The 23686-nt window shown below is 40.8% G+C and overlaps 2 protein-coding genes across 4 annotated transcripts; one reads left to right on the forward strand and one right to left on the reverse strand.

The window, feature by feature from the left end:
* Positions 1-177: 177 nt before the first annotated feature.
* On the forward strand, positions 178-4881 carry LOC309596104 (myeloid protein 1-like; the record flags this gene model as incomplete). The annotated part of the gene is made up of 7 exons (XM_082323868.1): positions 178-281; positions 777-909; positions 1783-1934; positions 2474-2644; positions 3420-3537; positions 4108-4259; positions 4691-4881. The coding sequence occupies exons 1-7, from the start codon at positions 236-238 to the stop codon at positions 4879-4881; spliced, it is 963 nt and encodes a 320-aa protein (XP_082179994.1). The 5' UTR covers positions 178-235.
* LOC309596103 (F-box/LRR-repeat protein 21-like) lies at positions 2621-22239 on the reverse strand. 3 transcript variants are annotated; one of them, XM_082323866.1, is made up of 8 exons: positions 22109-22239; positions 18369-18464; positions 16779-16919; positions 13826-14277; positions 12696-12818; positions 11829-12000; positions 9941-10074; positions 2621-2641 (listed from the first exon to the last, which is right to left on the reverse strand). In XM_082323866.1, the coding sequence occupies exons 4-8, from the start codon at positions 14195-14197 to the stop codon at positions 2636-2638; spliced, it is 807 nt and encodes a 268-aa protein (XP_082179992.1). In that variant the 5' UTR covers positions 14198-14277; positions 16779-16919; positions 18369-18464; positions 22109-22239; the 3' UTR covers positions 2621-2635. The 3 variants fall into 3 exon arrangements, with proteins under 3 accessions (XP_082179992.1, XP_082179993.1, XP_082179991.1); XM_082323867.1 differs by lacking the exon at positions 2621-2641 and adding an exon at positions 5457-5786; XM_082323865.1 differs by lacking the exon at positions 2621-2641 and having other exon boundaries at positions 6542-10074.
* Positions 22240-23686: the final 1447 nt, after the last annotated feature.

Consider the following 23686-nt stretch of genomic DNA (forward strand, 5'->3'; position numbering starts at 1 on the left):
CTAAGAGACCAATTATTTTATCCATCTTTCCCAACCAGCTCTAACAACTGTTAGAGTTTGTAGACATCCTCAGTGCCTAATATGGCAACACCATCTGCCCGGAGCTGTAATACTTTGCTCAAGACTGATTGGCCAAGGCAACAGACTTGGGCTTTCAAAAACACATAAATACCCCAGGCAGCTACTGCTCAACGTCTTTGATTTGATCAAAGAACACCGGTGAAACAGCCACAAAATGACAGCTCTCGCTCTGGTCGCTCTGGTCAGCGTGGCGTCCACTGGTGAGTTGACATTGCTATACTGCAGTTGGTCTTGACTGGTTTCAGGCAGACGCTAACGAATTACTGAAATTTGCTCAAACATAAATAATGCTAAGTTTTTTCAATCTAGTTTTATGAAGGATTATGGTAATGTGCACAGTTATGACTATTATAAAATATGGAATTAGGTGTGCATTTAGAGTCATATCTTAAAGCATTTAGAGGTTTCATGAAGAAAGTGAAAGTTCTTATTTCACAAACTAATATTAAAAATATTTATCTATAGCTTTGCTTTGTTTTTAGTGTATGTACCTTAAAATAAGACCTCAAGAAAAAGGGATCTAATGTATAGAGCAGGTTGTACAATGTTCTTTTACCTACAGCTTCTGAAATTATAAACTCCCATGAGCTCATGTCTTCCGCTTTAAACACCCTATTTTGCACCTGAACACTTTCTGCTGTACTGTACTAAGAACATGGTGGAATTTTCCCTGTTTTCCTCTTTTGCATGTGAAGTTTTTGCCAAGCAGTTGGACGCACACCCGCCCCAACAACAACACAGACACTGGGCACAGATCTGCAGCGGGAATCCCATCAACAAAATCCGGGGCTGCGATAGATACGGCTGCGGCCATTTCGGCGCCGACAGGTAAGGCAGCGTGGCGTCGGGAGTCTGGAGCAGTGGGGTTCGCTGTTGCTTTCCTAAATGAAATGTTCACACAGGAGAAAGAGTAGAGTTTAACTACAGTTGACATGTAGAATGAGAGAAGACTGTTGTCTGTGGGATCTCTTACTCATTTTTTGGGATGTTATTGGCAATCTCGAAGTGCAGTAATACCACCACTAACTGATGCATGGGTGAAGCAGCGCGATCGTTACATGAATAAGCAGCCAGAGTAAAGGAAACAAATCATTTCAAGGATTTGTGTCATTTATTCTTGTTGCTTATAGACCAGATATTTAACTAACATTCAGCAATAGCTTACAGGAAGCTAAGTAGGTTAATTTACACAAGCTAAAGGTCTGCCAGCATCGTTGTCTTTAAGTAGGCACCTCATAACAGACCAGGTTATATTTCCCTGAAAAATGCTTTTATATGTAGAATGACTCCTGCCTTCCCTGCCTTTTCCTGTCGTCTCCTCTCCTCAGGTGCTGTAAGAAGTGTTCAACCTCATCATGCAACTTCCAAATTTCTAAATTAGAAAATGCCGAACATAAGATTCTATTTTACACTGGCACAGATGTATTTTGGGGTAGAACAGGGGTACTTTTCTATAACAGCTTGAAATATTCCATGAACTTGGGAAAATTAAAAATGCACTTACAATTTGGAATCCCATCCCCCTTTAAAGAAGGTCAGAGTAATACGAACATTTTGCAATAATAAAAATTTCTTTCCAATTTCATCGCAGATGCAAAAACCTTGTTAGACAAGCTTCAGATATCACACTGTGTTAACTGATCTATCTATACATAATGTTAAGCCTGACAGACCTCTCTAATCACGCATTTATGTTTTCAGGCACAGTGGCAAAGGAAAGCACGTGGGCGTGGATGTCATCTGTGCCGACGGAGCGACAGTGTATGCCCCTTTCAGCGGCCAGCTCTCCGGACCCATTCGATTCTTTCATAATGGAAATGCCATCGATGATGGAGTCCAAATCAGGGGATCAGGCAAGTAACAACAGCAGATGCCTTGTGAGGCATGCACAAGCAATCATTTTATTTACTTGAGTAAGGTTTCTGTGGCTCTTCAATTCAAGCAAAGTGTTGATTAATCTTATACCCTCCCTCGTTCCTACATTGAAGCACAGCTAGACTGCTGCTAAGAAATACCAGAAATCAGCACCAGTAGGATGTAGTCCTTTTCCTATGGTTTTCTTGGAGAGAAGGGAAGAAGGGAGTTGAAAAACAGGTAGCAGAAAAACAACAACCCCAAATCAAAAAAAAAAAGGGGGAAACAGTAGAAATAAAGTATCAGAAATATGCACTCAATTTTGCTGAGAGGATGTTTTCCTGTCCCTATTTTCCAACTCCCTCTTTTCCATTGCAATCCAAGTAATTGTGATTTCAGGATTGTTGGTACCTTGGCTACATTTCTGCTTCATCATTACAGTCTCCAGTAAGAGGCTAGCACGGCACGTTTCTTGCTCATCCCAAGAACAGATGCAGCTGATGTTTCCTGACCTCGCTTCCTCTCCCGTCTCTTCCAGGTTACTGCGTAAAGCTCGTCTGTATTCACCCCATCAGATACCACGGCCAAATCCAGAGAGGGCAACAACTCGGGAGAATGCTGCCAATGCAAAGAGTATATCCTGGCATTATCTCTCACATCCATGTTGAGAACTGCGACCACTCTGATCCTACTGATCTACTTAGGCCTGGTAAAAAGAAAAAAAAAAAACACCCCACCCCCCCCCCCCGAATAAGTAGTATAATGAATTAAAATTAAGTTATTAATTAATTTCAAATAAGGGCAACAATATCAAAGAGCAATAGTCCCCTCTATCTTAGGTTCTCTGACAGCAACATCTGCAAGACAGAAGATATGCATTATAAATACAGCAAAACAGGACTGTAGACAGCGTTACAGGAAGGAGAATATATCACCTTATCAAGTTGTATTTCTTGCCCCCCCATGACACAGCAGCATCAAGTCTCAGTAATAAACTGAGTCAGACATCTCTTCTGGTTGTACCCTTTTAACTACTAGCAATGTTTTCAGTATTGCATCTTAGCAGACTTTAGGATGATTCTTTGTAAATGCAAATACTACATTGGTAGCAGTGGAGAAGAGGACTTGAGGAGCCCAGTCCCATCAGCCTAGGCATAGAATAAGAAACAAAACAGTCTTTTCCTGTCCCTCAGATTACACCCTAGGAACCATGATACACTTTTTGAATTTTTGTCTTTAGAGCATGCTCCTTCTATGAGGTAACCCTAATCTAGAAACATTATAATCCAGTCTTAGGTGTACATTCTATTTACATTTCCTAAAGGATCACAATTTTGTGGAGGAAACATCCAACTACATGTGTGGGATGTAATTCCAGTATGTTCCTACCTAACTAAAATTAAAACACAGTAGTTACAAATATGCAATACTTAGAACAGAACCTAAAAGTTAACTTTGATATGCTGTGTTTCTGTATTTCAAAGCTGTTCCACCATTCCCACAACAACAAGAAAGACACTGGGCAACAGTGTGTGCTGGCAATCCTACAAATGAGATAAGAGGCTGTGATAGATATGGCTGCGGATACTACGGAGCTCCAAGGTACTATAAGTGGAACACGTGGGGTTTTGTTGCTGCTTCACTGAAATAGAGTTGAACCCTGTTTAAGCCATTTAAGAATTACAGCTTTGAAGGTTTAGGTTGGATGTGAGGCAACATTTTCACTACAGGGGTAATGCAGCACCAGAACAGGTTGCCCACATTGTTCATAAAACCTCTGTGCTTGGAGGTTTTCATGACTCAGACTAAGCCGTGCTGGACCTGACCTGGTGTTGGGAACAGTCTTGACTCAAGTGGAAGGTTGGACTTGATGTCCTCCACAGGTACCAGCCAACTAACATTTCTGTGACTCTACAGTTCTATTTAAAGGCTTGGAAAAAAGGCATTTTTTTCTCCAATTTGCAAAACTGGAACTGTAACAGATCATCAACCCTACATGGCGTTACATCATCTACACCAAAAAACTTTTATAGATTCTTCAGCCAGTCAACCATGTCAACACTGTCTCAGTACAAACAACCCATTTCCAGATCTTGCAGCGTGCTAACTGATCTATTTCTATATAATGTTAGGCCTGACAAGGGACTTCTCTAATTACATATTTGTTTTCAGACACAACGGAAAAGGAAGGCACAGGGGAGTGGATGTCATCTGTGCTGACGGAGCGACAGTGTACGCTCCCTTTTCGGGCCAGCTCTCTGGACCCATTAAATTCTTCCACAACGGAAATGCCATTGATGATGGAATCCAAATCAGTGGATCAGGTAAATAGCTGTTTTTCATTTAATGTTTCTTTGTCTTGAGGTCATACAGGATGTATTGGCTTGCAGCTAGCCAAGCAGTTACAGTACGTGTTTTGAAACACTGCATCTTCTATCCATTTACGTGCAGAACTTTTTGCTCCTATGTTAGAATGCAAATAATCGAGTTCTGTAGAATGTCTTTGAGCTCTTCTCTTTACGAAAGCAGGAATTCTCACCTTCTCCCTGCCTCCCATCTTCCCTCTTCCACCAAGCCAACAACTCCAACCACTATCTCTATTTTTTATGACCAGTGTCTTTGCTATTTTGGTATTTCCACTATTGCTCTCTCAGTGGAACGGACAAGACAGAAAATGCTAATATTTCTGAAACAGTATTGAAGAACAAATGCTTCATCAGTCATCTGATGTTTTCCCTCCTCTTGTTTTCGCCAGGCTTCTGTGTAAAACTACTCTGCATCCATCCCATCAGATACAGCGGTCCAATTTCTAAGGGACAAATCCTTGGGAAAATGTTGCCAATGCAAAGAGTATTTCCTGGGATCACGTCTCATATTCATGTTGAGAACTGCGATCACTCAGATCCTACTAGCAATCTGGAAAGGGGGAAAGGGCAAAGAGTGTGAAATGGAAATGTAGCAAATTCCAAATAAATTCATCTCAGCATCCAAAAGTTGTTTTTTCTTATCATGTGGACAGCCTATCTCAGTGAAGGAAGGAAAAAATGTATTTTACAGAATAAAAAAGTTATACAATATGCACAACAACAGTTTATATTACTACTGATTCAATAATTTGGGCCTTACATAATATTGCAAGGTGCTAACATCAATATACACTCCAGATACTGGTTAGGTACTGCTTTTTAAGTATCTAATTGTTGCAAACATTATATCTTAGGCTAATTGACAAACTTTACTTTAGATTTTGAAAGCACCTGAACTGAGGAAAAGTAGAAGGAAATTACTGAAACACTCCACAAGGCATAAAAAATGCTGTTGGGAGTTGTCATGCTAGAACACACACAGTGTCTCTATTGGATGCCAAAAGGGACTCCACACAAGGAAAAGAGACTTGCGTTCTTGTTGGAATTTGCATTTGCAAGAGAATCAGGAAATTAGCAATGACTAATTATAAGCTTTCTCAATGAGCCTGAAAAGTCAGCAAGCCTGAAAAGTAGCTCACCCCCTCACGTGGCAGAAAAAGCGCACTACTGTTCGCTTCTCACTGTAACTTGGACCTTTTAGTGACCCTACAAATCTCCTTAACATATCAGGTGTAAATTCTGTACTTCATTTTGAGGGTTTTAGTTACTCTAACAAATTGTATCATTGCATTATATGCTTTAGAGATGGGGTTTTAAAAAGCCTTTGCAGAGCAGTGAGATAGACAAAACTTGCCTTAGCTAGGAGGAGACAGAGCTCTGAAGTACAGGCTACTCAGGGGATAGTAGGAAGTGAAGGCAGCAGGCAGCTATCTACAGGTTCTGGCCAAGTGCGATACCTCCGCTGCAGTCATTCAGGATGACCTACTGAAGAACAAGAACTGATGCTGCTTTACACAGGACAGTGTTCGGACACTCCTCCCCAAAGCGCACTGCCTATACCTTAGCACCAACACAACACTAAAATGAATCTACCACTAAAACTATAAAATTGAACATTAACATGTCAGAAGTTACCTTTCAACTAAAATTAGCTTCCCACACTACCAGTGAAGAATCAATATTTCACATTGAGACTAATGTACCAATTTTGTTGGGATTTTGTTATAAACTCAAGTATCTATTGGTCTTACTTGTCAAGATCAGTTAGCAGAGCAAATGCACAAAAAAATCATCGCATCAAAATTCACAACGTTAACAAGTGCAGGCCCATTTTTCTAGAAGCTTGGAGCTGGAGCAAGCTAACATTCATGGCTTCACAGAAAAGCTGCTTTAGTAAGAGGGACAGAGAAGGGGACAATATTCAAAGAAGCATTTTAACAGTTTCCTCCTGAACTGTATTTCTGTATATAGCCGCTAGTGTTTGACACTTCATTAATGCCATTACGTTGGCTGGAGAGACATGAGGACTCTAGGACTTACCGACCACCTACGGGATTTGCCCACATTCCATTTTATGGTTTCAGCACTTCAAAAATCCTCGAGTTTGAGGCATGAACATGAAATGACAACTAATTCAATATAATCCAGGAGTTAAACGTTTCAACTGCCTCTCCCCAGGTTTGTCAAGTATATGGTTTCTAACAGGACAGAACCCCGCCTAACAGGAAGACGTGGTACAACAGATGGATAAGAGTCTAATATCAGTGCATGTATGAGATCACTTTATTACATGTACATTTAAAGCAAACCACAGATCTTAAACCAAACACTGTTTAGAAATATTTCAGTCTTTTGTTTAAAAGACAATTATAATCCCCTTGATTATGGAAGCAAGTGGTTGGGTAAGAGGTGCTAGTAACCAGAGTCAGATGCTTCTTAACTGTGCAACAGGCGATAATGCATTACTGACTCAGACAGGCATTATGCGTTACCTCAAATCCTTTAGCTTGCAACTGGGAACAAATCTGTCCAAGACAACAGTGGTTTAACCCTTTAGTTGTTATTTTTGCAGTAAAGTGGTGTAAGTGTGGAAGAAGCTGACATTTTATCTGATGTAATCTGTTTATCTGTTACTACCAGCAAATCAAATGTAGACTTCTCATTATACACAGGAAGACAGAACTACAGCATGAAAATAATTACACCAAAATTTATATACAATGCATTTCAGTTTACAGTGTGCAAAACGTCAACACAAAACCACATATTCTAATTCACATCAACTCACCATTCCTTTTCCCTTTAAAGAAAACAAAGACATAAAATAAATCTTCTTCCTCAAAAACCAATTAATACCAACAAGTATTAAACAGTCCTGAATTAAAAATTTCAGGATCACCTCCAGCAATCCTGACTCTAGAAATCAGGGCTTACAGCACAGCTCTGCGAGATACAGACAAGATTACTACAGGCCATTTTGGCCTCTAACTGGCAATTATTTTTTTTTTTCCTTAAGTGCTCTAAACCCTTGATTCCAGCCAGAAAGTGATCGAAGACAACTGTATTCCATTTGATCCTTCCTTCTCACTAGCCACATTCATAATATCCTTCTTATCTCTTAATAATGAAAGCATGGAGCAGCATTCAGACATCAATCTCTGTAATCAAAGACTTGAACTCTCTCAAACCCAGAAGCTATTCCTTATACTCTGGCAGTTTCCAAAGTGCTTTGTCATTCACCCAAGCAATCAATCTAGATCCAAACTTTTCAATTCATTCATTTTAACAAGATCTCTTTCCCATCCATTTAATGCATAAGACAGAAAAACAACATACTGTACAATGCAGTCTCTACAGTTCAGCTAATCTGACAAAATTATTTAAAGTGCAATTTAAAACTGGAATTTTTTTTGGTAAGCATAAGCTTATTTACCAGAATATTTTAATATACTGGCATAAGTTTAAGCTAGATTATATCTGAGTAACCTGGGCTACTCTATTAATGTACAAGGTTTTACATTTGTAACATGAATATTTTGAAAAACAGCTGCATAAAATATCATAACAAATAATACGGTTTTCCTGAACTCCAAGTTGTATCCAGCTTCCCATAAAGTTAAATTTGCTAAAGGGAAAATTTCTCTAGTCCTTTTCTGACTACATTGGTGTGGTGGTACACCCCCTCCATTTTCCTCTGGACTGCTTTATGATCACAGGACTCCTGTCAAGGCTTGGCCTTTGAGAAATGAGTCCAGCGATTAAGTGCCCCTTGGCCGTGCTGGGCACTCTTGCATGGCTGAGCTGGGGAACAAGAATGCCTTGACTGCATCTGGCATCATCAGTCACCCCCCCGACAGCTTGGGAACATATCGCTGGGGATCGTAACTCAGGTGGATGGGTACGGGAGGATCGTACCCGTCTTGCTGAGATTGATGAGAACTCAGCAATTACTGACCAGAGTTGTGGCCAGAATGGAAATTCACTGATGCCTAAAGTCAATCATCTCGCAACCCTATAAAGAGCAGTACCAAGGGAGACCCTTTGAGATCTCCTGGACCGCAGCGGGCTGCGCCAGAATCTCCCTCCGAGTGGGATGCCTCTCAGAGCTGCGAACTCCTAAGTTTGCATACAGAGGCCTGGCGACAAGACCTGGGCTGATCTCTGGCGCCTTTCCCTCCTTGAGCTCAACTTTTGCCAGTTGAGACAATCATTTAAGTGAGTATTTCATTGAACTCGAGGGGACTTTTTACCAGGTAGCTTTATCTGCGCATATTGCATTTCACTGAACCCAAGGGAAGTTTTAATAGGTACCTTTATTAGGCCTATTGTGTGAATTGATTCAAATATTGTAGTAAACCCAATTTAATCACTTTTGTAGATGCTAGATCAACCAATGATTCATTACTGTTAAATTCCTGTGATTTTCTCCTTACTGTGAACAAACCTTAAACTGCTACTAATCATATATAATCCTTAGACATAAACCGTTGACCAAGTCTGAGACTAGGATTGGATTCAGCCACATCTAGGCTCCTCTCTGAGAAGGAGTTTAGAAGCAAGGGGGTCCATTCTGAACCTTGTGACTCAAGGGTAGGGCCTCCTTTACCGCCCTTGTATTTTCTTTTATCTCAACTTTCCCTTTTCTCTCTCTCTCTCTCTATTCCATTCATTTAATAAGTAATAGAGTGAACCTTGCCATCAAACTTTGTTAAATCACCCTTTTATGAATTTCTATTAAAAACACTTTTACAAATATCTTTGACGGTGATTATTTAAGTGACCTAACCACTCATTCATGACAATTGGAAAGACTAAACGAAGACATGAAAAAAAATCTTTAATGTGACTGGAACATTTAAACTGGAGCTCAGAGAAGCCCAAGTTCACTGAAGTTTGAAGCACCTGTAAACCACAGATACACTTTCAGAAGTGTTAAGTACACTTAATCTATTTTCTATTTCAATATACCACTAACATTCTAGAATGTTTTGCTGTTACGAGCTACTAGAGGTTCTCAAGGTAGAAAAACTCAAATCTGGAAATAAGTTTTCATATTTCATTTTTAAATTCTTTATTTGCATAGAAAGCAACACCCCGATTCTACCATTTTATCCACAAACGTATAGAAATTACCATGTTGGCATCATATCTGGAAACCACATTCTTCCAAGGTGTTTGGAGACTTCCAGATGAAGTCGATCTAAGCTATAATCATTATCTGGAATCAGTACCTCCTCCATTATAGAAAGCTGGGTAAGCCTGCCTCCACACATCTTTACAAATTCAATAAAACCTCTGCAAGTTACTTCACATTCACCAAGTCCCATTGCTGTTAAGTTCTTACAGCGCTCTGCAATCCGAATAAGTTCGTCGTCCAAAGGTTGAAGTCCATTAGCACATACAACCAACTCAATTAACCTTGGGCAATTCATGCCAATACGACCCAACATTGCTTTGCTTACTGCACGACCAAAGTAAACGTGTGTAACAGGGGTTTCCTCTCTAAAGAAAGCATCAAATTCTTCTTCATATAAGAAGAAATACATCACAATGTTGACTTTGGGGGAGTGTTTAACAAGAGCATCCCAGCTTTGCTTTTTAATAGTGTGAAATTCAACTTGTCCGGGATTTTCACTCACAACGTCTATGCGAAGGTGCTCAAGATCAACATGTTTTTCACTTGAAAGAGCCAGCAGCAGTTCGTCACTTAATATGTAGTAGTTCAAAGCCAGCTCCTTAAGTCCATGACACTGGTCAGCAACACAAAGAATTCCTGAGGAACAACAAAAAAAAATTTACTCTGTAAAATGAAAAGTGAATATAAGCACAATTGTTTGCTGCAAAGCTCAAGCAAGTACTAACTCTATTGGCTTGAGTATTCATGTCTATATCCAAAAACCATGAAATATGATACAGATCTAGATACCCACATCCTTTTATGGGTTTTGGCCATAAACACTTATCAGTAAAAAAAGCAAGTCTGACTAGTTGCATTTATCTTGGATCTGAATATCTTCCTTCTTCTTTGCCCTTCCCTGCGCAGAATTTCCTCAACTTTGAGGAGGCAACTGAAATCAGGTAAGATCCAGTTGAAGTTGCCACTGTTCCGTTCCCTAATACTCCTTTCTTCAGCATTCATCTAAGCAGTCTATTTAAATGACCACCAGCAGCCTAGTTTAAGAGCTATGCTAAAACAGACGCTTCCCTGAATTAAAACATAAACAACATAACTGCTCTTAATCTGCTGGAATACAAAGTACGCAGATTAAATCACCTTTTGTAGACTCTGGATAAGAATATAGGAGAGAGACCAGACCAGGATTCCCTTTCCTTAGCACCAGGGTTTCAGGAGAAAGGCAAGTGAGAAGGGACCCGAAAGCCCTCTGAACTTTCTGGCAAGCCTGTATGTTGAAGAGAGTGTACCCTTCACCAACCAATGCTAAAATGAGCAAGTTCATACTACCAGATCTGGACACACGAGGGCACTACAGAAACCGAAAGACTCAGTGTCTTACACTACTAGTTTTTGAAATTTGTATACACTCCTGTTTTTTCAATATAACTTTGAAGTATTAACACTTTTGCTCAGTAAGTTAAACTCACAGCACCTTGCGAAACAGTTATTGACAACTGCTTTCAGCTCCTTTATCCCACCAACCAGTAGCTGATTCATGGGTCAGGGATTTTGCAAGTCTGTTCCCACAGAGTGCCAGTTAGTTAAGTTTACAGAGTTGCACACATTAAGCAGCACACATTTGGTTACCCTTACACAGAACTGGCAATGAGCATCAAGTCCTTGGATCATGTGTTAAAGGCTTGCACTAATTTTGGAGGCTTTTCCTCCTCAACGCCTATCACCAGAGGTACTGAAGCAGGTGAGAAGAATGTAAAAAAAAAAAAAAACACCACCGCAGGATTCTAGAAGATGCAGTCAAGTGAGGAGCACCTCCACCTTCATTAATCCAACTCATTCAGTAACACAAAGACATTATTTAGCTGGGGTTGTTTACTTTGGAGAAGAGGCGGCTCAGGGGAGACCTTATCGCTCTCTACAACTACCTGAAAGGAGGATGTAGTGAGGTGGGGGTCAGTCTCTTCTCCCATGTAGCAAGCAACAGGATCAGAGGAAATGGCCTCAAGTTGTGCCAGGGGAGATTTAGATTAGATATTAGGAAAAATTTCTTCAGAGAGAGTGGTTAGGCATTAGAACAGACTGCCCAGGGAAGTGGTGCAATCACAGTCCCTGGAAGCGTTCAAAAAACATGTGGATGTGACACTTAGGGACATGGTTTAGAAGCGGACCAGGCAGTTAGGTTAACAGTTGGACTCAATCTCAGAGGTCTTTTCCAACCTTAATGATTCTATGATTCTTCCCCTTCCAAAGCCAAGACTAGGTCAATAAAAGGCCTCTGCTAAGAGACTCAGAAGAGCACTAGAAGTTTTTTGAATAACTTGTTTCAAACTAAGTATTGACTATTGTTTTATGATACTTTACTACTACATTTTTCATATATATTCACTACTCACCAGCAGGTGACACGTGAGGACAGCTGCTCATTTTTAGCAGTTTTAAAGTATCACTATTGTTCGCAACAAGAACCTTCAAGGAAGGATCATCAAGTGGTGTGTCATCGATCTTGATTGACGATAATGACTTGGAGTTTACAAAAACTACCGTCAGTGCTGAAGCAAAATGAGCCTATTTGGAGAAATTGAAGGAGGGGGAAAAAAAATCTTATTAAAAGATACGCAGAACTTCAGCATCTAAATCTCAGGTTTTACATGCACAGAAAGTACAAAAATAATCAATTCTTAGGCATCCCCTTTCTTATGTAACAAAGAAAGGCTTATTTGAACATAAGAAATCTTTGTTTAAAAATACGCTGCTGCATGTGACAAAAAATAACTTTATATTCAGTAGTTAACTTATCCACTCTGATTTATCTTTTCACTGTAATAAAACAGGGATAAGTGGACATAGTGATGAGCCAGAAGTATCTAGAATTTATCTGCAGAAAAAAGGAAATGGCATTTATTTTCCAGAAAGTAACTTTGCTGTGACCTATAGAGTCAAAGAAAAAAAAAATCTCTCCCAAATATTTTAACAATATGTTGCAGCACAGGATCACTGTATCTAGAAATAAGGAAACTCAAGCCTTCTAAATGATTCCCCATCTCTACACCACAAAGTATCAACACTACTAAATCTAGTGAATGGAATCAATGTTTAACTATTTTCCTAATGCTAATGGATGCCACAAATTAAAGAAGATATGCCAATAAATACAGATCGTTTCATAAAAATTACCATCAACTGAATAACAACACAATAAGAAAGCTAAAGTGGTTTAAGAGTGAATTAAATCACTCTAGTTACAGTTTGTAGAACATTACCTTAGAGACATTCATGAAGCTTGGTTTTGCTGTGGAAATCAAACCTAGTGTCTTGATAGAACAGTTCACCAACTGAGAAAGGATGTTACAGGCTGCTTCCGCTGACTCAGTACTACTATCAACCTATAAAAGCAATTTAAAAATCATGAAGCCATTCTTTATTATTATTTAGAAAACAGCATCATGGATACCCAAGAGTGGAAGGTCCACATCCACTTTACTGTACTGCACCAGACTGTATTTACCAAAAGGACAAAACGTGACATTAATTAGAAATTTCAAGACAAGAAAAGAGTTCAGGACAGTTATTATTAGAAAATTTTTCTGAGTATGATCACTGGGTATTTCCGATATGAACAGAGAGCTTCAACCTAAGACTTGTTTTCAAATAACCTCACTCCTTCCTAAACAACTGTAACAAATTACATTATAATGCCAATTCACTATAATCAGTTATATGAAGTACAGAGGTTACAAGTATTTAATAACTGATTATCCATGAACTGCTGTGCAACCACATCATGATATCTCCAAACGTAAAACTGCTACCAGTGCTGAGAAAAAGAAGCTTCTGATTTTCATCTTAGCTTTAACATCAATCCTTTCTTCTGCTTTTCCTTCACAGCTTAGAACTATGAAATCCTCTAAGGAGAAGTGTCTGCCAAAAGCGAACAGAGCACCTGTAATTCCAACTATCATCTTCTCAGATAAACAGAGTAAACTGTATCAAGTATTCAAATGACAGAAGTCCGCCTTTATGCAATCCTGACGCTACAAACATAGCCTTCATTTAAATCAAGTTTACTGTTATGCCCAATAATCTGCTGCGTACTCAGATTACCACTAACACTGACTTACAGAAAGTATGTATTCTGCATATTGTGAAAACCTATCATTGAATCTTCAGCACCGTATTACATTAACGTTAGATCTTTCTTTACTTTGTAGAGATTGGAGTGTAGAAATTGGAAGGAGACAGCGTGCATGTGTGGAAATGAATTGTTGCAGAGGTTGCATTTTTAAACATAAAGACTTCCCAGGTACAGCACTTGAGCCAACCGACATAGAGAAGCTGCATACATTATGCGCAGTGCCGTGACAAAACAAGCCTCCATTCATCCAAGACTTACCTTGAAGCTGACGTACTGCAGATGATCAGCGTGCCTCTTGATAATCTGCTGAATGAGATCAGGATGTGTAGACTTTAAATAAGAAGTAGCTGGCTGGCTAAGTTCAAATTCAAATCTCCTCCAGAGGTCTGGGATGTGAAAAACTTCATTCCACCTTCGACAAACAGAAGATGCCCTGGCTCGATCTACTAAAGGCAGAAACTGAAAAATACGCAGAATAACGTGGTGCGGAAGGCTTCCCCAGTCCATTGAGGTGCGCAAGCCAGATTCACCAAACACTGAGCCATATAAACAAGTTTTCTGTTTTTTGCTTTTCTGCGATGTTTGAGGAGCTTCGTTTTCAACCACAGCTTTCTCCCTAGCTCTCTTCATCGTGAAAGTTTCAGGTACTGGAACAATCCGATGTATTCAAACTGCACAGTTTCCTGAAAGGTCTCACATACAGTAGGTCCCTAGAAAAATACAGACAATTAGAGGAGGAAGGGAGAGAAGGCAATGAAAAAACACAGTAAGAGATAACAAGTTAGTAAAATTTAAATATAGCAAGTTACTATGAAAAAAGGTATGCTCATATGCCAATATCCAGTGAACAGACATTAGCAAGGACCTTCTTTCTCGATACCTTTTATTTTGTACAACTTGATTTGAATCTGGAGAGCTTGGGTTTGTTAATTTAGCAAGTGTAGCTTCATGTGTTAGTACTTCCTAGTACATAAAGCACTTTGCAGAACAAAGAAGTATTTAACAGCAATTTAGTTTAGCAGTAGCCAATTGTTTAAGTTTAGACTCAGCAGACAAACTAGAGAATCTACTCATGATTTCTAGAAGAATTTTATCAACCAGAGAACTCAATTCATAAACGCCCTTTTAAACACTGATGAACTTGGAGCAGACGCATTCAGAGGAGTCAGATTGGAAAGTTTTGACCACCTCCCCCAGTGCTTTGCTTTGTTGGCTTTTTGTTTGGGTTTTTTAAAATCATACCAGGCAGAGGAAGAAATGTTTGTACAACTAACAACAAAAAACTTCAGAGGTCACTTATCAAAACAGGGCAAAGTAAGTGAGGTTCATATGCCATTTTTCAGCAGGAGAGAAGGACAGGGACCCTGGAATACAGCAAACTGCATGAATCTACTTCGCTGAGCAACATTTGCCACATGAGCCAGAGTTCAGAAAAGAGCAGCATAAGGAAAAGCTCTGCTTTCGCATGCTGAAGCAGTGCAATCTACTCAAGTCCATTCTAGACTGAATTCTGTTATTCAGTCAATTCTTAACAACTGTCTTAACTGTTTCAAGCACCACTTCATTTTACAGTGGGAGGAGGCCCCTTCTCAGATGTCGTACTAGATGTTCAGCCAGACCTTCTCTCTTCCCACCCAGTCTGAAGCTAAAATTTTCAAAGCAACCAGGCATTCTTCAAGAATGAACAGAACACGTTATCTATTTTTACTGAACAATCTTCCACGGCAACCCTCACAGCATGTTTTATCTGCTTCCCCCCCCATCTTCATTAGTTGGGGGGAGAAAACAAAATCCAGAAACAGCTGCCAAAATATAGACTGTCCTATCAAAAACTTATCCAGCATTTTCCCCAACTTATAAAACCCGATGTGTATGGTTGATGAGGTGTCTGACATGCAAGGGTAACTCCATTTTTATGAAAAGAAAGCACGTGCATTCTTTGAGAAGTAGGAAAGAACAATCAAGAGCTGTTCGTATGACCAGCTTCACTACTGTTTGTTCTCCAAACAAATCATCTCAACCACCAAGGAATTTATTCTAGCAGTCTTCAGAAATCTTCACTTAGTCTCTTTAAAGTCCCATTTTTGATAGCGATAGGTGATATATGCAGAAGGATAAGCTAGTAACACTCTTTGAATGATATTTAATAACAGTTTTTCTTCCCTGAATAGACACATGCCTTGCACATGCAAAGGCAGCAAGTCAAAGAGAATGAAGAACAATACGCTCCAAAACAGAGCAGTATTTCTAAACAATACATTAGTGTTACTAACGTAATGAAGATGCAAGCTCAGCATGAATAAACATTTTGCTACTAGACCATTTTATCAAATTATCATCAACATGACCGCGTTTTATGACTTTTGAGTGCTTTACATTACACAATGAATGGGCATTCCAAAGCATTATGTGGGGATGTAGTAATTAACCATTACACAACTCTCTCTTCCAGTTGCTCATAGCCTTGCTAAATTTAGCTTGAGTCAAATACTTGCCTTTTTTTTTCCCCTTCCTCGGGAAGAATTACAAATTTAGCTGTTTCCTAAAACTAAAGTCCAGAACAAAATATAAAATAAAACAAATGCTGTTGTCCGAGAAGCTTCTCTATGCTTTTGCTATTCTCATGCAAATCTGCAACACCTCAGTAAAATGTAAGTTTCTGAAAAAAATTTTCACTTTCTTATTTGAAACTTATTTGAGCTTCGTGGGTGCTGTCTTGGCTCCCACAAAGAAGTTTTGGCATCTGAGAACTACCAGAAAGGACACCATTTCCCTAAACCACAGGCCAGGCTATAGACCAGATGCAGGACATCCAGTCCAGATGTATGAAGATGTGACAAGGTATGCATGGCATACCTACACTCGCACTGATGGAACGTGGCCATAACTTGTTCTTGTTGCTACATCTATTTAAAACTGATAAATCTAGAATTTCTATTTTTAGTATTCTATATTGCAGTACTTTAAATCTAGCAAAATTACATTATATTACTCACTGTGGAATGCAAAGCCAGAAAAAGGTTTCGTTGGTTATATATCACAAAGTTTTTACCAAACATGAAGCCCTAATATTTACTGTGAAAATGCAAACGCTTATTTCATTCTGAACACTTAAACTAGGAACAGTATGTATTTTAAAAGACAACTAAATTATAGCTCCATGGGATATAACCCAGGTAGTATACAATGAGAGGTTTACATGCATACATACCTGCAAAGAACGTGGAAGTTCCTGTCAAGTTACCAGCACCTTTCTGGTATATGAACATCCATCCCACTGTTGAGTCATCCCGTCTGTGTGCATGGATTCCTTAACCAGAAGGCAGGGACTGGTCCCAGAAGATGAACTGCCCTGTGAAGCCACCAACCAAAGAAAAACTGTTCTGCAACATCTGGGAGACCCACTGGAGGGGCTAAACTCAGTTTTGGAACAAAGACTGAGATGAATAGCACACTCCGCACTCCAGGGTAGATGCAGAAGCCGAACAACGGAATGCATCAAGTAAATTAGTTTCACCAAACATTATCTGAAAATTATTGTTTAACTAATGGGCAAGCGTAATTGTTGGCACAAATCTGGTTTTTGCATTATCTACAATTTTAGTCACTTCAGTACTATTATGCAAAACAGATACACCTCTGGATTCTTGAATATTACTTAAAGATATTACAAACCTGGATAAGAAACATTAATTGTTTCAGCTTACTGTATACCAAAACCACAGGAATCAAAATAGTTAAAGATACGACTTCTAATATTTTAAAATTTAAGGACTCTGGGCTTTAAACGTTACTCACTTTTACTCCAAAAGTATACTTACTGCATCGTGATAATCTTGACAGTAAAACTATTTTGGCTAATTAAACTCTATCTGGGAAAAAAGATACCAGTGACATATGAATATGCTCCCATATACGAATATGAAAAAAATAACCTGTATCTTAGTATGAAAGAGTATCTTGGTCTGCTATAAGAAAGTACACCCAAAACCTCCAAATTCAGTTACCCATTTTACATTATTTGAAGATGGTTTAATGGAAAGCTATAGGAACAGCAACACACATCTTACTAAATCATGAAACGTTTGAAATGAAAAAGTAAATTTAAAAACTCATGAGGTTTACAAAGTATTGTGTTCAACCAGCAGTAACATCTTTAGAAACCTTCTAACACTGAACTTTTTTATTTTTCTTTAAAATATGGGAGACACGAGGCTTTAGATTCTCCCAGGCCATATCATCATCTTTTGACTAACTAACCAGTTAATATCAGCTTTGTAAGTTTTTATAACTTGTAAAGTTTAACACAGGTGTAGTACATGTGTTAATTATGAATACAACACAAGAAGCTGCCCCTATGTCCTAAGCAAAATCAAACTCGGGTACTGAAATCTGTGCAAGTTATGTTGCTGCTCAGCTCACAATTTCATCAGAAAATTTAAGAGCTGCGCAGTTATGCTTGTCTATAATTAGAAAGTTGATACATATTAGTAACTCTGTTCGTAGATGGCATCTGAAGAAGTTTCTAACTTATGGTGGCCTTGTATTGCATGCAGTCTACAAGTATTAGATGTTCCGTCAAGCGAGCAGACTGTCCCTTTGCTAACCATGTATGGCACAAAAAATTCATTTGCAAAAGTACTGTCAGTTTCTAACACATAAAATATAGGTTTATAATGACACATATAAACAGAACACATAAGTAACATTGTAATTCAGAGTGCAAAACAATTTAAAGATTCAATACAGAAGTGTATTAAGTTTATAAACCACACAACATATTCTGAAGTGGCTTTCTTACCTAAAGAATACTTCCAAGTTACAACAGGCAATAAATGAATGAACTGAGGCAGCTGCAGCCATGGGGCACTCACAAGCATCTGTCTGCTTTCCCCTCCTGTCCAGATAAAATGCCACAAAAACCTTTATTAGTTTAAAAAAAAAAAAAAAATCCTTGTATTACATCCCATGCAAAAATTCTAGGAAAATACACTGACACCAATTCATATGTTTTCTTGCTTTAGTGAAGGAGCTTGAGGGCATCACCGTAACACAAGGTAGCTTATCCCACATTGCAAATACCGTGTTGTTGACAGAAATGTGAGGTCAGATTAAGTATAAAACTGATGGGAAACATATGTTGCAACTGCATTTACATTGTACTGATAAACACTACAATGTAAACAGTAAGTTATTCAATATTTGCATTATCATTACCATTAGCAGTGAATTTTGGTAAACAACACTGTCTATAACTGCTAATGTAATCTAAGGGTCATGGAAAACAGAAAAATAGCAAAATGGTTTTTTTTCCCCCGCCTTTTTCCCTTCACTAGCAAGGCTGTCTATGGGCCTAGGGAACTACGTGACAGATGATCAAAGCACAGACACCACATGGCACAGCTTCCTACCACCAAACGTGCAGCAGCCTTAAGTCACCAACGCGGTACAGCCCTGGGCACGCAGTCACATGGCAAGGAGCAAGACAGGAGCTGCAGCCCATCGACACCAAACCACCCAGCCCGCAGCCTCCTCCCTGTTTATGGGCTCCCAGAAAGCAGGTGACAGTCTGTACAACCTGGCGGCTGTATCACAGCCTACTTTTAATACTACATTACAGGTAAGTTTGTGTTTCAGTGTCGTCCATCATAAATAATAATTCAAAGCTTTACCCCCCAGAATATCACTAAGTTTGCTTTCATAAAAACACAGCAAATAACTGAAATCCTCCTCACGATAAAGTTTATATCCTTATCGGGGCAGGGGGAAAGGTCTACTCTTCCATCTGTTCTAAACTCAGGATTTCAGTATTCTTCCCAACACTTCCCAGTGTGGCTGCAGGCAAAGTAATTGTTAATAGTAGTATAACACCTGAAAATTAAAAAAAGGATAGTAACATCCTTTCATAGTATGAAATGTGTCAAATACATTTCTTTTAATGTAGTCAATAAAGACCAGCTACAACATTCAGCAGGCTTCTGAATTTCACAAATATTTGGACTGGTTGCCTGTAACAGCTGAATACTTCCTCCTAATGAAATGAGCTTCTCTTTCACAGACCTGTCCTAGAATCCCTCACTGCAAAAGGAAGTTTATACTTCTACATTGCAGATAAAAGTAGCAAAATTATAGACACTACATAAAAAGAAGTTACTGAAAGTTCTTGTTAACAACAACAAAATTAATCAGATGTGTCCAAGGCCAGAAGAACTATCCAAAACAGCTTAAACCATGTCAGCTCATCTAAGCAGAAGTGTTTATAATAAAAAATAACTAGTTATCAGAGATGCAATCAAATACAAGCTTGTTATGTAAATAACAGTGAATTGTCAGTCTAAGGTAGAGTTATCCAAATTATTATCAAAGATAAACAGCAGCAACACAGTGGTTGAAATGAAACACACTGATAACTGACAATGTTTATCAAATCTGTTCATATCCCCAGTTGTGTAGAGCAAAGTATCAAATATTGGTGCGCTACCCTATACAGCTGTTTTCCTCTATAAACTCTTTGACCTCAATGTCCTGTGATCAAGTATTTTGCACAGCTGCATGTTATCCTACTCAAACAAACTCAAATCCACAAAAACCAACAGGGATCCAGAAAAATGCAAGTTAAATAACTGTTTCTGCAGCTTGTCCTGGTAACAGAACCAGAAACTTCTGCTAAAATTAAGACATTAAAATCTCTCCCATGACCTGGGGTCTCGGCTAGGGATTTTGAGAAGTGGTCAGCAGCAGCTCGGTTATGCTAGCAGCTGTTCACTACTTCCCATGCTACAATGGCAGTTGCAAAAAAGAGGTTTTATTACTATAACCCAACATAGCACAGATTTAAGCCACAAAGAAATAACTGCTTCCTCTGATTTGTAGATTCCCCTTTCAGTTCTCAACACCAGGACTCAGCAGGAATTAATAGAACACCATAAAATCAGGTTTCTAATAGAGACAGTAAAAACAAACAAAACAAAACAAAACAAACACACAAACACACAAATCCAGCAGAAATGAAGTTCCTGAGAAATAAAAAAAACTTTTAAAATAACTAAGCTGGGAAATCCCCTGGGATAAAGCAGGCATCATGATAATCAAGCTTTAACTTTCTAACACTTGGGAAATTAATGTTTATAGATCTGCCTTTAACAGCTGAAATACTTGTCACATTAATCATAGTGTCTTTAAGAAATCACAGTTCAGTGATAGTATCAAGGTCACCCACTCACAACATTACAGAATTTAGCGTCCGTCTGGGGAACGAGAGCGGCAGACACTGTACACAAGAAAGGCAGTGCTGGAAAGCTGTTGCCACTGCTGATGCAGCCTCAAATTCAATTGCTGCCTATGTTTCAAACCATAGACCAAAAATGCATCTTAAGGTTAAGTCTCAGAAAATCTAGTCCTTCAGTGTGATGTGCTGAAAGATTAAGCTTTTCCTTCATTTAGAACACTGCAATCTTTTAATGGTTGGTATTTTTTGCTTCTGAATAGGATTTTTATTTTTTAAATCAATCCTCATTTTTCGCAAAACTGAGCCTCTGAGCCTCTCTCTGAAGGGATTTATCACATTTTTAATATGTTTACGACAAAACCCGAGAGACCTAAAAATAACAGCACTCAGCTGAACATCTTAATGTTTGCATTAATTTTAACTGAAGAAATACAACTGCGCTGCCAGTGTTACTGTTATTTAGGTGACAGAATTCAGCTATTATGTTCTACTGATGCATTATTTTTAGAAAAAAAGCCGCCCCCGCTTGAATAGCTTTTAGACCATGAACAACACCCAAGACTTCCCTTGTTTTACTAAATGACACATCTGAAGCTCCACAGCTCTCTTGAGGGCTTACCCAAACATTACACGGCAGGGAAAAAAAAAAAAAAATTCTTTCTACAGGTTTTCTAGAAATGTTTCTACCCGACTTTAACAAGCCATTTAAGCTCCTGACATTGGGAAAAACCCTCCTCTTCCAGCCGACGGCTCCCGGGCACCCCCAGCGCCCCGCTGCCAGCGCGGACGCCGGCTGGGCCGGACGCCCCCCGCCAGGCCGCTCTCCAGCGCGGAGCCGGCCAGGCGGCTCTCGGGCGGGCACGAACCCGGCGGCAGGGCACAGCCAGCCCTTCCTGCGCACAGAGCTTTGGGGCTCCCGCTTCACCTGAACCCCAGCACAAGGCGGCTGTGAGCGAACGCAGCCCAGGGCAGGGCGTTACCTCCCCCGGAGCTGTCCCCCGCAGCTCTCCTTGAGGGAGAGGAGGGAGGGCGGCCGGGTCCCCGACGGCGGCCCGGGGCGGTGACCTCCCCTCAGGCCGAGGGCGGAGGCTTACGAGCGCCACACGTACGCGGGAGCCCTGCGGCGGTCAGGCCTCCTCACGGCTCCGGGGGTCTTAACGTCTCCAGGCGCGCTGCGCGTCCGCCCGCCCGGCCCCGCCAGCCCCGTACCGCGCCGCGCCGCCCTCCCGGGCCGCCACCGGAGACCCCGCGGCCCCTCCCCGCCCGGCCGCCGCGCAAGGGCCGCGGTCCCTCCACGCCGCCCCGCCGCTCACCGCCGCCTCCGCGCGGCTCCCTCGCAGTGGCAGGGCCGAGGCCAGCCGCAGAGCAGGGGGGAGGCGCCGCCAAGAGCCCCGAAGCCTCCCGGCCCGCCGAGCGCCCTGGCCACGCCGCCGCCCGCGGAGGGGAGGAGCCGGCCGTGGCCGGGCCCCAGCGCGCCGGCGCCGTGCGAGGCCCCGTCCCAGCGCCACGGGGAGGCGGTGGCGGCACGTGACGGCGGGCGCCATTTCGCGCCCATCCTCGCCTCGCCTCGCCTCGCCCCGCGGGCAAAATGGGGAGGGCGGGCGGGCGGCAGAGTGGCGGCTGCGGCTCCGGAGCCGGGTGTGCTCCGCTGCCAGGCAGGGAGGGATCCCGCCCCTGGTCGGCTCCCCTCTCCTCTCCCTCCCCAGAGCAGCAGGGGCAGTTGCTCCTCCTGAGACCCTTGCTGCGGGCTGTGTCTCCCATGCATTTTCTGCACCATGTATTTTGCATCATTTCCTGACGTGATGCACCTGTAACCACATACTTTCCTTGAGCTGGGGCAGTCCTGAGCTTTAGAAGCTGCCCCATGAGCCCCTTCAGGCGGCCATTTGCTCCAGGCACAGCTTTGCCCCGTGCCTCCCGTTGAGAGCTAGGCCTCGGGGAAGCAGGGTTGCGGTACTACAGTGAGGTTCCTCCGTCCTTTCGGCCTGCGGGCTCAGAGCAGATGGAGGAGCAGCACCTTCTCTGCAGCCTTGCATTTCTGCCCCCCGCAAAGGAAGCCTCAGGCCAGCCTAGCCTGGTCAGTCCCCAGCTGAATGCTTATGCTTCAAAAGAAGATGGAGTACAATCGCCTTTTGCTGATTTTTAGATGTCTGGCCAAAAAAGGGCGCCATTCGGAACAAGGCTTTCCCCACTAGCTGCGCGTATCCTCACTGCCTGCCTCCTCAAAACACCCTGCCAAGGACAGAGGGCTGAGCACTGCATCGTATGTCCAAAGTGGAGATGCCAAAAGTACACCTCTAATTTACTACCTAAAGCATAATTAAAAAAAGTTGCAGATTTTATCTATGCAGACATACTACATAACAGGTCATGACTGGTCAGTGTTTCTTTATGATTGTAGCTATATCAGAACAATTCAGCTTTTATTACCAACTGCTGCAAAACACTCGCAACCACAGATTTCCTGGCCCTTGCATATAGCAATAATTAACCAATAACAAGTCTTTATAGCATCATTTTTTGAAGAGATAATACTAAACGTGAAGCATTTCAGTTGTAGATTATATCTACCCTATATAAAAGCAAAACTGGCAAAATTCAACCGGGTATTTGTGTGAAATCAAAATATGGTATCTTCACGCAGATCTGAAAAACTAGAAAATGAGCATGTTGAAGGGCTAATGAAACAAACTGAAAGGAATATTTATCATACGGTGACTGTGACATCTTCAAAGTACACAATTTATTCAAATAGAATGACAAGAAACATTTAAAAATCAGTTTAGAAAATCTGCCAAAAACATACTCTTTCCTATATGGTTCTCAACTGTTTTATTCAGTCCCTAAAGGAAGCAGGAGGTTAAGTTCCAGGTAATTTTTTTCAAGTCTTT

The sequence above is a fragment of the Platalea leucorodia genome (genome assembly GCF_965183815.1).
Source record: "Platalea leucorodia genome assembly, chromosome: 11".
Lineage (NCBI taxonomy): Eukaryota > Metazoa > Chordata > Aves > Pelecaniformes > Threskiornithidae > Platalea > Platalea leucorodia.

Excerpts from the sequence above, each read along its gene's own strand:
- LOC309596103 (XM_082323865.1), bottom strand. The coding sequence starts at position 14,197 with ATGAAGAGAGCTAGGGAGAAAGCTGTGGTTGAAAACGAAGCTCCTCAA. Across the intron at positions 12,001-12,695 it reads GCTTCATGAATGTCTCTAAG|GCTCATTTTGCTTCAGCACT; the intron begins GTAATGTTCTAC and ends TTCTCCAAATAG. Across the intron at positions 10,075-11,828 it reads TCCTCACGTGTCACCTGCTG|GAATTCTTTGTGTTGCTGAC; the intron begins GTGAGTAGTGAA and ends GTTGTTCCTCAG.